Source organism: Taudactylus pleione, unplaced genomic scaffold (assembly GCF_031769625.1).
Source record: "Taudactylus pleione unplaced genomic scaffold, aTauple2 ptg000047l, whole genome shotgun sequence".
Classification (NCBI taxonomy): Eukaryota; Metazoa; Chordata; class Amphibia; order Anura; family Myobatrachidae; genus Taudactylus; species Taudactylus pleione.
This window is the reverse complement of record NW_028284449.1, coordinates 4,415,370-4,430,339: the sequence shown is the minus strand read 5'-3', so window position 1 is coordinate 4,430,339 and position 14,970 is coordinate 4,415,370. Positions and strand designations below refer to the sequence as shown.

Here is a 14,970-nt window from a genome sequence, read left to right as displayed (position 1 = left end):
CCCTGCAGGGGCTGATTCTTTCGGAATGGAACGGATTGCCACACAGGATCCGCTCTCAGATGCTGGTGTTGTCCTCGGAGGTGCGTCTGTCCCTAGCCTGGTGGCTGCAGACAGCTCATCTCCTGGAGGGGTGCCCCTTTTGGATCCCAGAATGGGTTCTGCTCACGACAGATGCCAGTCTCCGGGGTTGGGGGGCGGTGACAGGCTCCTTGTCACTTCAGGGTCGTTGGTCGGCGGAGGAAGCGATTCTTCCCATCAACATCCTGGAACTGCGGGCAGTATACAGAGCCCTGCAGTCGTCCGGCACCGCTCTTCACGGAAGGGCCGTTCAGGTGCAGTCAGACAACGCCACCACGGTGGCGTACATCAATCACCAGGGAGGGACTCTCAGTCGAGCTGCGATGTCGGAGGTGTCCCGCGTCCTGGCTTGGGCGGAGCGCTATCTTCCAGCTCTCTCGGCAGTTTTCATCCCAGGAGTCCTCAATTGGGAGGCAGACTTCCTCAGCCGTTACGATGTGCATCCCGGGGAATGGTCGCTTCATCCAGAGGTATTCCAACTACTCGTGGACAAGTGGGGGCTGCCAGAGCTGGACCTGATGGCGTCCCGTCACAATCACAAGCTGCCTGTGTACGGGTCAAGGACAAGGGACGCAGGCGCAAGTCTGATAGACGCGCTGTCGGTGAAATGGCTGTTTCAACTGGCTTACTTGTTCCCTCCGATATCTCTGCTGCCTCGGGTCCTGCGCAAGTTCAAACAGGACGGAGGCACACTGATCCTGGTGGCCCCAGCGTGGCCCAGAAGGCCGTGGTACTCCGATCTGCGGAGCCTGTCCATCGACGCTCCGTACCTCCTACCTCACGGCGGGACCTGTTGTCTCAGGGGCCCTGTCTTCACCCGGATCTGGGTCGACTATCTTTGACGGCGTGGCTCTTGAGACAGCCGTCCTGAGGTCTCGGGGCTTTTCTAGCTCCGTTATTACCACCATGCTGAGGGCGCACAAGCCTGCTTCCGCGAGGATCTATCACAGAGTGTGGCACACTTACTTTCAGTGGTGCAAGGCCAGAAACTATGATCCCCAGGTGTTCCGGGTTTCGCGTATTCTGGCTTTCCTTCAGTTGGGTTTGGACTTAGGATTACGTCTTTCTTCACTGAAGGTACACGTGTCTGCTCTGTCGGTGTGGTTCCAGCACAGGATCGCTGCTATGCCGGACGTACACACCTTTTTCCAGGGTGTTTAGAGAATCCTGCCTCCCTTTGTGCCACCTGTGGCCCCGTGGGATTTGGCGGTGGTTCTTCGGGTCTTACAGGGTCCTCCTTTTGAGCCCTTGGAGTCAGTGGAGCTCAAGTGGCTAACTTTTAAAACTGTTTTCCTCTTGGCAATAGCTTCTGCCAGAAGGGTTTCAGATTTGGGGGTGCTTTCTTGTCGTCCCCCTTTTCTGATTTTTCATCAGGACAGAGCGGTGCTTCGCACTCGTCCTGATTTCCTGCCTAAGGTGGTTTCCAGGTTCCACATTAATCAGGAAATTGTTGTACCAGCCTTTCAGTCACCTGATCTTTCGGCTGGGGAGACTTCATTAGACGTTGTCCGGGCACTCCAGGTTTATGTGGACCGGACTAGTTCTGTGAGGAAGTCGGATTCTTTGTTTATCCTCTTTGGTTTTCACAAGAGGGGTTGGCCTGCCAACAAACAGACTCTAGCCCGTTGGCTTCTTTCTGTTATTATTGAGGCTTATATGCAGGAGGGTTTACCTGTTCCAGCCTCTGTTAAGGCTCATTCCACTCGGTCCGTGGGCCCTTCTTGGGCTGCTAGCCGTGGCGCCTCTGCTGTTCAGCTCTGTAAGGCGGCCACCTGGTCTTCCATTCAGACCTTTTTGAGGTTCTATGCGTTTGACACCTTTGCCTCTCAGGATGCATCCTTTGGGCGCCGGATTCTCCTATCAGCACAGGAGCGTCCCCGCCCTTAGTTGGACTGCTTTGGGACATCCCCAAGGTCACCCTGTGGACCCCTATGGACCCTGAAGTAGAAAACAAGAGATATGGTAAGAACTTACCTTTGTTATCTCTGTTTCTACGAAGTCCATAGGGTCCACAGGGCACCCGCCCTGACGCACCTGGCTTCATATGGGCTCTGTGACTGGTCACCGGTTTTCCGTCTCCCATTTCTGTGAGTATGGTTCTTGTGTGTTCCAGTCTTCCTTCTCTCTGTTTCGTCTCCTCCTCCGGCCTGGGCTGCTTACCAACTGAGGTGCCTGTGGCTCGGGGGCGGGGTATAGGGGAGGTTGGACCCAAGTGCATCCTGGGAGCAGCTAAAAGCTTTAACTCCGTGGTGCCCGAGGATCCAGGATCCAGCTATACCCCAAGGTCACCCTGTGGACCCTATGGACTTCGTAGAAACAGAGATAACAAAGGTAAGTTCTTACCATATCTCTTGTTTTTTGCTATCTCTCTGATGGGTTTGCTTTGATGTTTCAGCCTAATGATGGCTTGCTTCACTGATAGTGACAGCTCTTTGGATCTCATATTGAGAGTCGACAGCAACTGATTCCAAATGCAAATGTCACACCTAGAATCATCTCCAGACCTTTTACCTGCTTAATTGATAATGAAATAACGAGGGAATAGCCCACACCTGTCCATGAAATAGCTTTTGAGCTGATAGTCCCATTACTTTTGGCCCCTTAAAAAGTGGGAGGCAGATATAGAAACTGTTGTAATTCCTACATCGTTCACCTGATTTGGATGTAATTACCCTCAAATTAAATCTGAAAGTCTGCAGGTAAATCACATCTTGTTTGTTTCATTTCAAAGCCATTGTGGTGGTGAATAGAGGCCAAAATATGAAAATTTTGTCAATGTCCGAATATTTATGCACCTGACTGTATATACACACACACACACGCACATAATGTGCCCTTGTTAACAACTGAGAGTACATGTACCACAAAACTAAATACTGCATTGTCACTTCTCTGTCATTCGTTAACCAGATTAGAAGATAATAGCGTTTTGAACTTTCAAATCCAATGTTAGTTTATTAAGGTGCGTACACATTGAACGATTTGTTGTTAACGACGTCATCGTTAAATCGTTCAAAAAAATCGTTCAGTATCTGAGGTATAACAAAGAACAAAAATCACAAATGCGCGCTCCGGTTTGTAGTTTTCGGTCATCGCACGAACCTCCTGTCCAACCTGACGATAATGTTCGGGGATGAGGGAGGGAGCCCGGCACTGAACAAAATCGTTATTTATTTCATTCCATGTTGTGCTCAGTGTTAACAACCCTGATCACACCCCTGCCGGGGACACAGGACGGTTTTCATTTGGGGAGAAAATCATCCCATTTGTACGCGATACGATTCTTTAACCTAAACAATGTGAAGCACAGAAGGGGTCTTGGCTCCAAGAACGTACATGAAGCTGCAGAGTAAATGGACCATAGGCGGTCATTGTGTAGAGTAACGTCTCCATCTTCCTTTCAGGCAGAGAAACGGCTGAAAGAAATGGAAGAGCAGAAGAAGCTCTTGGAGCAGAGAGCTCAGTATGTGGAGAAAACCAAGAACATCCTTCAGTTTACTGGGGAGAAGGAGGTCACCAAAGAGAAGAAGCGAGCGGGTGGTGGTGGCCGGGTAGGTGCTGACCCCATGTCTGACGGGCGGCATCACCGGGACTCATTACTTGTCCCAAGTCTCGGAGTAACTAGATGTCGTCTTCTTATTCCTGCAGAGATCAAAGAAAAGTGGGGAGTTTGAGGAGTTTGTGAACGATGACTCTGATGAGGATCTGGCTCCCAAGAAGAAGAAAAAAAGAAAAGCTGGGAGCAGCAGCGGAGAACAAGAGGGAGGAGAAGGCAACGATGGGGAGAAGAAAAAGAAAAAGAGGAGGAGGAGGTAACAAACCCCCCCCGAGATCTAGTACTGTATCTGGGCCATGTTCAGCAGTACACGGGCCAGGGGAACGTCTGTGGGTAACACTCCGGGGTGTTTTGGGGTACGTGTACCAGGGGAACGTCTGTGGGTAACACTCTGGGGTGTATTGGGGTACGCGGACCAGGGGAACGTCTGTGGGTAACACTCTGGGGTGTATTGGGGTACGCGGACCAGTGGAACGTCTGTGGGTAACACACCGGGGTGTATTGGGGTACGCGGACCAGGGGAATGTCTGTGGGTAACACTCCGGGGTGTATTGGGGTACGCGGACCAGGGGAATGTCTGTGGGTAACACTCCGGGGTGTATTGGGGTACGCGGACCAGGGGAATGTCTGTGGTTAACTCTCTTCTGCTGTTTTCTGTTAGATCACAAAAGACTGGCGATGGATCAGATGATGACGATGAGCAACGTCCGCAACCTAAAAAGAGACCAATGAAAAGGGTATTTACATTTGTCTATACTCCTTTCATTTGTTTAGGGTGTTAATGTATAGAGAGCGGTACCCAAACTATAGACTCATAGCTAAGACCGTGCCAAACTCTCTCTCTCTAAGGAGGAGATGTCACCACCTACACTTGTCCTCTACAGAATGTTTGATACATCTCATCCCAAGTGATGTCCTGAAGTATTTTCAGTTCTAGCATGGATAAAGCATTGTCACAATGTCAGAGGTTGTAGTGTAGTCAGTGCTGGGCCTGAGGAGGGGGAGGAGCCTAATTCCTGTCAGAGGTTGTAGTGTAGTCACAGTGCTGGGCCTGAGGAGGAGGAGCCTAATTCCTGTCAGAGGTTGTAGTGTAGTCACAGTGCTGGGCCTGAGGAGGAGGAGGAGCCTAATTCCTGTCAGAGATTGTAGTGTAGTCACAGTGCTGGGCCTGAGGAGGGGGAGGAGCCTAATTCCTGTCAGAGATTGTAGTGTAGTCACAGTGCTGGGCCTGAGGAGGAGGAGGAGCCTAATTCCTGTCAGAGGTTGTAGTGTAGTCACAGTGCTGGGCCTGAGGAGGGGGGAGGAGCCTAATTCCTATCACTTTGTAATGTAGTCACAGTGCTGGGCCTGAGGAGGAGCCTAATTCCTGTCAGGTTGTAGTGTAGTCACAGTGCTGGGCCTGAGGAGGGGGAGGAGCCTAATTCCTGTCAGAGGTTGTAATGTAGTCACAGTGCTGGGTCTGAGGAGGGGGAGGAGCCTAATTCCTGTCAGAGGTTGTAGTGTAGTCACAGTGCTGGGCCTGAGGGGGAGGAGCCTAATTCCTGTCAGATTGTAATGTAGTCAGTGCTGGGCCTGAGGAGGGGGAGGAGCCTAATTCCTGTCAGAGGTTGTAGTGTAGTCACAGTGCTGGGCCTGAGGAGGGGGAGGAGCCTAATTCCTGTCAGAGGTTGTAGTGTAGTCACAGTGCTGGGCCTGAGGAGGGGGGAGGAGCCTAATTCCTATCACTTTGTAATGTAGTCACAGTGCTGGGCCTGAGGAGGGGGAGGAGCCTAATTCCTGTCAGAGGTTGTAGTGTAGTCACAGTGCTGGGCCTGAGGAGGGGGGAGGAGCCTAATTCCTATCACTTTGTAATGTAGTCACAGTGCTGGGCCTGAGGAGGGGGAGGAGCCTAATTCCTGTCAGGTTGTAGTGTAGTCAGTGCTGGGCCTGAGGAGGGGGAGGAGCCTAATTCCTGTCAGAGGTTGTAGTGTAGTTACAGTGCTGGGCCTGAGGAGGGGGGAGGAGCCTAATTCCTGTCAGAGATTGTAGTGTAGTCACAGTGCTGGGCCTGAGGAGGGGGAGGAGCCTAATTCCTGTCAGAGGTTGTAGTGTAGTCACAGTGCTGGGCCTGAGGAGGGGGGAGGAGCCTAATTCCTATCACTTTGTAATGTAGTCACAGTGCTGGGCCTGAGGAGGGGGAGGAGCCTAATTCCTGTCAGGTTGTAGTGTAGTCACAGTGCTGGGCCTGAGGAGGGGGAGGAGCCTAATTCCTGTCAGAGGTTGTAGTGTAGTCACAGTGCTGGGCCTGAGGGGGAGGAGCCTAATTCCTGTCAGAGGTGGTAGCGTAGTTACAGTGCTGGGCCTGAGGAGGGGGAGGAGCCTAATTCCTGTCAGAAGTGGTAGCGTAGTTAGTGCTGGGCCTGAGGAGGGGGGAGGAGCCTAATTCCTGTCAGAGATTGTAGTGTAGTCACAGTGCTGGGCCTGAGGAGGGGGAGGAGCCTAATTCCTGTCAGAGGTTGTAGTGTAGTCACAGTGCTGGGCCTGAGGAGGGGGGAGGAGCCTAATTCCTGTCAGAGGTTGTAGTGTAGTCACAGTGCTGGGCCTGAGGAGGGGGGAGGAGCCTAATTCCTATCACTTTGTAATGTAGTCACAGTGCTGGGCCTGAGGAGGAGCCTAATTCCTGTCAGAGATTGTAGTGTAGTCACAGTGCTGGGCCTGAGGAGGGGGAGGAGCCTAATTCCTGTCAGAGATTGTAGTGTAGTCACAGTGCTGGGCCTGAGGAGGAGGAGGAGCCTAATTCCTGTCAGAGGTTGTAGTGTAGTCACAGTGCTGGGCCTGAGGAGGAGGAGGAGCCTAATTCCTGTCAGAGGTTGTAGTGTAGTCACAGTGCTGGGCCTGAGGAGGAGGAGGAGCCTAATTCCTGTCAGAGGTTGTAGTGTAGTCACAGTGCTGGGCCTGAGGAGGAGCCTAATTCCTGTCAGGTTGTAGTGTAGTCACAGTGCTGGGCCTGAGGAGGGGGAGGAGCCTAATTCCTGTCAGAGGTTGTAATGTAGTCACAGTGCTGGGCCTGAGGAGGGGGAGGAGCCTAATTCCTGTCAGAGGTGGTAGCGTAGTTAGTGCTGGGCCTGAGGAGGGGGGAGGAGCCTAATTCCTGTCAGAGATTGTAGTGTAGTCACCGTGCTGGGCCTGAGGAGGGGGGAGGAGCCTAATTCCTGTCAGAGATTGTAGTGTAGTCACCGTGCTGGGCCTGAGGAGGAGGAGCCTAATTCCTGTCAGAGGTTGTAGTGTAGTCACAGTGCTGGGCCTGAGGAGGGGGAGGAGCCTAATTCCTGTCAGAGGTGGTAGCGTAGTTACAGTGCTGAGGAGGGGGAGGAGCCTAATTCCTGTCAGAGGTGGTAGCGTAGTTACAGTGCTGAGGAGGGGGAGGAGCCTAATTCCTGTCAGAGGTGGTAGCGTAGTTACAGTGCTGAGGAGGGGGAGGAGCCTAATTCCTGTCAGAGGTGGTAGCGTAGTTACAGTGCTGAGGGGGAGGAGCCTAATTCCTGTCAGAGGTGGTAGCGTAGTTACAGTGCTGAGGAGGGGGAGGAGCCTAATTCCTGTCAGAGGTGGTAGCGTAGTTACAGTGCTGAGGAGGGGGAGGATAACTCTGGTCATCCCTGGTGGGGCTTAGCAGTGAATCAGGGGAGGGGCTAAGGTTAGTGCCCCAAGCCTTGAGTGAAAAAAACACGATGCTTCTCAGTCATCGATGATGGAGAACAGTCGGATCTCCACCATCGTTGGCCATCTGTAGTGCTAAGCCTGAGGAGGAGCTAATTCCTGTCAGAGTTTGCATGTCCTCCATAATATGGTGGGATGTTCCCCGTCACACGGAAGCTGCCTGCATCTGACAGACACAGAACACAGTGATGGCTCTTACCATACCTCCCAACATGACCCTCTCCAGGAGGGACACAGTGCTCTGGTCCTGGACTTCCCTGGTAAGAGGCGGGGGTGCAGCACAGTTCAAAATTCAAATAGGGGAGGAGTCACCCCAACTGTCATTTCACACCCTGCCAATCATCACTGGCCGGGACTCCCCTATGTGAATGTTGGACTGTACAGGAGCCTCCACCAATCATACATTACCAGGGAAGTCCAGGACCGGAGCACTGTGTCCCTCCTGGAGGGGGTCATGTAGGGAGTTATGAGCTCTTACACAGGGGAAGACATAGTGTCATTATTCATATATTTCCTGCAGTGTTTTGTCTGTTGTAATCACTGAGAGCTGCCATGTCAGACAGGAGCAGGTCCCAGACCTCCCAGCCCTCCCGGCTTTGGGTCGCACTGCTGCACGCATGCGTCTATAGGGGGCAGCCCAGCAGCTAGGTGTGCGCAGTGTCCCGTCTTTCTCTGCTGTAAGGGGCTCTGTAATTTGAGGTGACATTTTGAATCTGTAAAAGCAAAGTGAGCAGCCTGGAGTGGGCGCAGACCTGGCCGTCATGTTCACCCACAGGGCGTAATGCCAACTCGGGGAACCTTATGGGATATATAAATAGCCACGTCCCTCGGGCTAGGCTCTGTGCCAGTTGGCTTCCGTTACTGGGTGCGTGCGCTGTCGCAGATTTGTCATTTAGCTCGTTCTAACGTGGGTGATCTTAGTGTAAGGCAAATGTCAAAACATTCAGACAGATGTGTTCCTGTGAAAGCCAAATTATTTGCTGGTAATTAGGGGCAGGCGCACATAACAGGTGACGGTCGCCGGCACAAGTAGCGCTTGTGATTGGCTGGCTGTGAACACTCCCCTGACAGTAATTGGTGCTTTGCTGCCCGAGCATAGAATTTGCTTCTCAGAGCATCTTTTATTTTTTGTATTAACGTAAGTAAGATTTCTGCTTTATTAGTTTCACCAGCTGAAATGATACCAACTAAGAAATGCTTTGCTGCACATTGGTGCCTATAGGATGTAAGCGTATGTGACGCACTGAGATTAGGCCCATGTGCTGCCGGTGCTGACGGGCTCAGGTTCTAATTGTGGAAGAAATGTGTCGTTTCGTCCCTTTTACTATCTAGTCTGCGTGAGCCCCTCCGTGTGTAAGTGATGACTGAGCATGGTCCTTCGGTTCACCCCCCTCAGCTTATTGGGTAACCTGGGTCTGCGGAGAGTGTTAGTCAGGGCGCTACATCTATCTCCACAGAAGAGCGGCTTTGGGCCCAGCGAGTGGCGACTTCTGTACAGGGCTAGTACAAGCAGTCGCTTTGTCAGCTGCGCAATTGCATTAGATGCTGTAACAACTTCGTCATCTTCTGTTTATTCTTAGCCGGCTAAAGTGGAGCGAACTCCGGCTTCAATGCGAGGGAAAATCAAATCAAAAGCCACAATCTCCTCCAGCGACGACTCTTCAGATGAAGATAAACTCAAGATTGCTGATGAAGGGTAGGAAAATGTTCTTTATTCCATTGCTCCGTTCCTCTGTAGCTCAGGCACAGGACGCATTTCATCCATTTTGAATTACTTCGCTATCCTTGGGGTATAGAGGGGGGGGTAGTTTATTTTGTCAACATTCACATTGGCCGCCTCCTAGTGCAAAATTGTGTGAATGCAGCAACTGTGAGTAATAGAAGTGCGTACCTGATGCACACATGGGTAACGGAGCTCCCCCAGACTCATCAGGGTCTCGTCACGCTCTAAAGCTGGCCACACACATGGCGATCTGCACGCGATCTCGTGTCCAATCTTTATACGATCTCTCCTGCAGTCAGACTGTCACAGTGCATCGCCTCCTAGATTGTCAGATCTGCCCCCTATTGCACGGCAGATCTGAAGATGCGATGTGCGGCCAGCGGGGACGCGCATTGCGATCGTGTATGGGGACTCACGATTTACTCCGGATTTGGCCATATTTTACACAATCTCTCATTCCAATGTGTCGAAATCGTCCACATCTGGTAAAATATCGCTGTGTGTGTGGCCAGCATAGCAATAGAAGAATATCGGCAGTGATGGTGTAGTGTATATACATGATCATATTTTATGAAGGAGAATAGGTGTCACATGTACAGTAAGTAAGTAAAATCCAACGCGTTTCGTCTTTAGCAGTTATTGTGTCCAATTGACTTCCCCCGAATAAATATCTGCTTTAAATACCATTTCCTAATTAGATCATATCTAATATACAGGTATCTACAGTGGCGCTCTGTTTTACATATAGATATTGGATAACAAACATTTTATTCAGTTCAATGAATCTATGTAATAACATTATTTTCTTATATGTAGTACGGCCAGGAACAGCAACAGTGACTCTGATGGGGATGCCAGACCAGCCAAAAAGCGCATGGTGTCTGATAGCGACTCTGATGGAGCAAACCAATCTGGAAGTGGTGATGGCAGCCCGCAGAGGTCACCGCAGAGGTCACCGCAGTCCGGGGACGAATCTGATGAGAACAACTGGGTTAGGGGAAGGAAGAGGCAAAGATCTGATTCTGGATCTGATAATGGATCTGTCCAGTCAAGAAGAAGCGTTTCCGAGGGGTCAGACAATGTGTCCCGAGCTGCGTCACGCAGTCCTGAATCCAACAGAGGATCTGGCAATGAGGGTTCTGCCAGGGGCTCCGGGAATGACTCTGAGCAGGAAATGTCTCCCAACGACAAGTCAGAGCGTGTGTCCGATGACTCTGATTAAATGCGACATCTCACACCGTGTATTTAGTGTAAATATTCTTTTTTATTCTCTTGGTTCCTAGAACTGTTTCCTGCAGGTGACATAGGGGTCTATTTACTAAGCTGTATTAGGAGATAAAGCCAACGATGATAAGGTACCAGCCAATCGGCTCCTGACACAGCTTAGTACATAGACCCCATTGTCTGCCTTTAGCCTCCCCAGCCCAGCAATAGATGTGATAGAGGCTACACATTGCGCTACTGTCTGACATTTCTGTCTCAGTAATTTGCTATAACAGATGTACAATGGGCCAGTCCTCCTAATATAGCTTGTGTGTGTGTATATGTATATATATACACACACACACACATACTGTTATTTACCACTGACACACACAGCCCTCCACATAAAAGAACCCTGAAGAGAACAGTAGTAAAATACATTAGACCACTGTATGCCAAACCCAGTCCTCATAACCCCCTAACAGTCCTGGGGGCAGATGTATGAAGCTCTGGAAAGTGATAAAGTGCAGAGTGATAAACCACCAACCAATCAGCTCCCAAGTGTCATGTCACAGGCTCTGTTAGAAAAATGAGAGGTGGGAGCGGATTGGCTGGTCATTTATCACTCTGCACTTTATCACTTACCACAGCTTCATACATCTGCCCCCTGGTTTTAAGACTGTCCATGTTTGAGCACAGGTGACTCTCATTTTGGTTTAATCATCTATGCTGAAGCATAGCTATCCTTTAAACCTGGACTGTCAGGGTGCTATAAGCTTGGTAAAAACACTACAATATGAACATGGACTGTAGAGACGTCATCTACAAGCTCAGGATGCTCCTTCTCTACTTAGTTACTGGCCAGGAATGTGACACTATAAATACTGAAATAATCTGATTTCAACCAATAAAATGTTCACTTGTCATTAAAAAAAACTAAAACTTTTGACTACTTTGGGTCACCTACCTACTCCCATACCTCCCTACTCTCATACCTCCCTACTCTCATACCTACCTTACTCTCATACCTACCTTACTCTCATACCTACCTTACTCTCATACCTACCTTACTCTCATACCTACCTTACTCTCATACCTACCTTACTCTCATACCTACCTTACTCTCATACCTACCTTACTCTCATACCTACCTTACTCTCATACCTACCTTACTCTCATACCTACCTTACTCTCATACCTACCTTACTCTCATACCTACCTTACTCTCATACCTACCTTACTCTCATACCTACCTTACTCTCATACCTACCTTACTCTCATACCTACCTTACTCTCATACCTACCTTACTCTCATACCTACCTACCTCCCCTACCTACCTACCTCCCAAACCTACCTTACTCTCATACCTACTAATGATACTGGATCAGAACCTCTATACACACCTTCCTATACCTTCTAATGTCCTGCCTATACCTTCTAAGGATGACGCTAATTTGCGTACGCAGTCACACCATAAATAAATACTTAGACGTGGAATCTGTGGTTCCAAAGCACAAGTGATATGCAGGTAAAAGTTCAGACAGTTACACGCAATTGATCAAGACACAATTTAGGCGCAAAAGGAAATTATACAGACCCAAGTACAGTATTCATACGCAGGTGCTTCCGGACCCAGAGATAGGCTTCAGCAAGATACCCCTCGTCATTCAGCACGAAGACTGAAAATCAGCGTTCGTGCACTCATATTTATACCCTCCGGCAGCATCCTAACAGTTGTTTCTAAAATATACATTTAGTTGCTTGTAGGCTCTGCGATCCATAACTCGGGAATGCATGATGCGATCTCCCCACCGATAACACCGCAATACTGTGAAAAGAGTACGCATCAGTACAAGACCAAACACGACTTGTTTAGCATGTATAATACCTTAGTTATCAAATATCTTTATTTCTCAGCATTTAAACTAACTGAACCTACTTAAATCATACACTTTAAAGCTTATTGAACCTTATGTGTGAATATGTAATGTGTGGGTATTCAGGGTTTGATATGGGACGCTAGTTAGCTTGGGGCAGATGCGTGCGCATAAAGCTAATAAAACAGCGGTTTCATACAAAGTCCTATGCATTCGCTAATATGCGACTAGTTAACAGCGCTATTGTATGTATTAATGTGCGTATGGGAAATGATGAAAAATGCAATCGCATGGTGCTATTAGTATTATCGCCACATGTACTAAAATGTGAGTTTACCTAAAATGGCGCTTAGGCGGCCATTCACAAAATGGCGTCTTGCGATCTCATTTTCAAGATGGCATCTTGCGGCCATTCGCAAGATGGCGTCGCTGCGATTAAATTTTAAACTGAGCTTGTCTCAGCCAATTACTCGACACTACCTTACTCTCATACCTAAATTACTCTCATACCTACCTTACTCTCATACCTTCTCATACCTACCTACTCGCATACCTTACTCCCATACCTACCTACTCTCATGCCTTACTCTCCTATACCTACTCCTATTACTCCCATACCTACCTTGCTCTCATACCTTGCTCTCATACCTTACTCTCCTATACCTACTCCTTTCTACTTCAGGGTCCATAGGGGGTCCACAGGGTTGAAATTGGGGTATAGCTGGATCTGGATCCACGAGCACCACGCAGTTATTTTTTTTAGCTGCTCAGAGGATGAACTTGGGTCCATCCTCACCTATTCCCCGCCCCCGAGCCACAGGCAACTCAGTTTGAGTTGGTGCCCAGCCGGAGTCGGGTCACCCTGTGCAGGGTGGCTGTTATGGTTTTTATTTTTTTAACGGCTCCTTAGTGGCAGCGAAGGGCTGTCTATACAGACGCCCACGCTGCCGCTCTTATTCCATGCTGGCGCCACGACGCCAGTATCGCACTGGGGATCACGGCGGGAGGCCAGAGTCCGTACTAGCCGGACTCTGGGGACCTCCCTGGACTGCTGCCGGAGACGCCGATTAGCGGCAGCTCGCGGATCTTGCCAGAAATGCAGTCCTTTGCCCCCGGTTCTAGGGGACAGACCGGGGGCTGCTAGAGGTGACGGCGGTTTCCCCCTCTGCGGAGTAATACCCCATGAGACCACTAGACCACCAGGGATTTCAATGGCAAGTGGGAAGCTGGCAGCCCTGGGGCTAATAGCTAGCCAGGGGAGGAAGCCTTTCCTGTTTAGCGGCTCCTCCCCTCAGCTCAGCGCGCCTTTCAGCACGTCTTGCGATCTCATTTTCAAGATGGCATCTTGCGGCCATTCGCAAGATGGCGTCACTGCGATTACATTTTAAACTGAACTTGTCTCCGCCAATTATTCAGCTTCGATAGTCCACCCTTTGATAACAAACAACATGCTATCACAATCTATTAGAATTTAATTTAGGCTTACATTTACATATTATTTGGTGTTATGGTATGACACAAGGTGGTTCTTTATCCATCAATAATGTGTCTCTGGGTGGGGACATAAAACTACTATTATACGCACACCGCGGATCTTGGAAGATCATATGAAAGGTGTGGGAATGCACCAGTCTTATAAAAGCAGTCTTGAAGGGGAATTGAGACTTTACATCATCTGAAGTGTTCTATGAATAACATTTCAATAATAAATTCTATGCATGTCTAAATATAATACATAAACGATTGTATTTCCTAGTTCAGGGTTGTAATACAGTTCTATATTTACCTCAGTATACATATTGTCATTACTAACCACCATCATAGTTTCATTCTTTCGTTTCACTCTGTTTTTACATTTTCCATACTTCAACACAATAGGAACACACCAGACGCATATGCCATTTATTATGATGACAATCAGTATAAGGATTAAGAATTTGCCTATGCTGGCGATCACTTCCTGGACCCATTCCCCTAGACCTGAGAACCATTTCACTGGGTTCAGCCTTGAAACCCATCCTTCTATCTTTTCCCCTACTTCAGCCACTGAAGCATTATGGTTCTTGCGAAACTCCCACTTTAGCTGCAGAATTTCATCCATCTTCCGGTCTATCACCACCTCAGGGTCGCTGGTATCGTTGGTGACATAGGTGCAACATTTTACTCCAAATTGGGTGGCCAATGTTACGCAGTACCCTCCAGTAACAGCAGTTACATAATTTAACACTAGCCTGTGTTGCACTAATTCTTTCTTGTACGTTTGCAATTCTTTCCCTGTATACCTAAATGTGTCATCGTACATCTCGGTGATGATATCTATTAATTTAGCAAGTTCCTGGATATATCTAAAATTTAATGTACCCCGAGCTATCCTAGTGTGGTCCAGTGCGACCAGAACTTGAAAGCCAGTTGTCTCACTGATTAACTGAGTGGCTTTATGTATATCACCAGGTATCATATTTCTTTTGCCTCTGTGTTCATATTGTGTGTGAAGATATGGTGACGTGTGTTTTTATGTATACCCAGCATTTCAACATGTGTGAGGGTCATAACTTCTGGGACTACTCTTCCCAGGTAACACAAACCTTCGGAACTCGGGGAGAGCCATTTATACGCTTTTCTTCCACAGATGAAATATACATTAATAGCGAGAACATAAGGAATGGTATGCATCATTATCATTAAGCACATTTCCCTTGCAAACAATCCTATTTCTGGTTCTTCCATCTGGTACATGCAAGTTTCTGGCTGTATTATTTTAGCACAATAACCATTTGGCACCTTACCAATAATTTCTTTGGTGGAACTCAATGTATACCGATACCTAAAATGTTTC

The 14,970-nt window shown here is 48.8% G+C and overlaps 1 protein-coding gene across 1 annotated transcript in view; it reads left to right on the top strand.

Annotated features, from left to right (window-relative positions):
• The window catches only part of CTR9 (CTR9 component of Paf1/RNA polymerase II complex), a 49,495-nt gene extending 39,200 nt beyond the window's left edge, over window positions 1-10,295 (top strand). The window contains exons 21-25 of the mRNA XM_088460526.1: window positions 3,483-3,629; window positions 3,727-3,890; window positions 4,296-4,371; window positions 8,911-9,026; window positions 9,870-10,295. Coding sequence (XP_088316652.1) covers window positions 3,483-3,629; window positions 3,727-3,890; window positions 4,296-4,371; window positions 8,911-9,026; window positions 9,870-10,275 — 909 coding nt within the window. The 3' untranslated portion in view covers window positions 10,276-10,295. The remainder of the gene's footprint in view (window positions 1-3,482; window positions 3,630-3,726; window positions 3,891-4,295; window positions 4,372-8,910; window positions 9,027-9,869) is intronic.
• The last annotated feature ends 4,675 nt before the right edge of the window (window positions 10,296-14,970 follow it).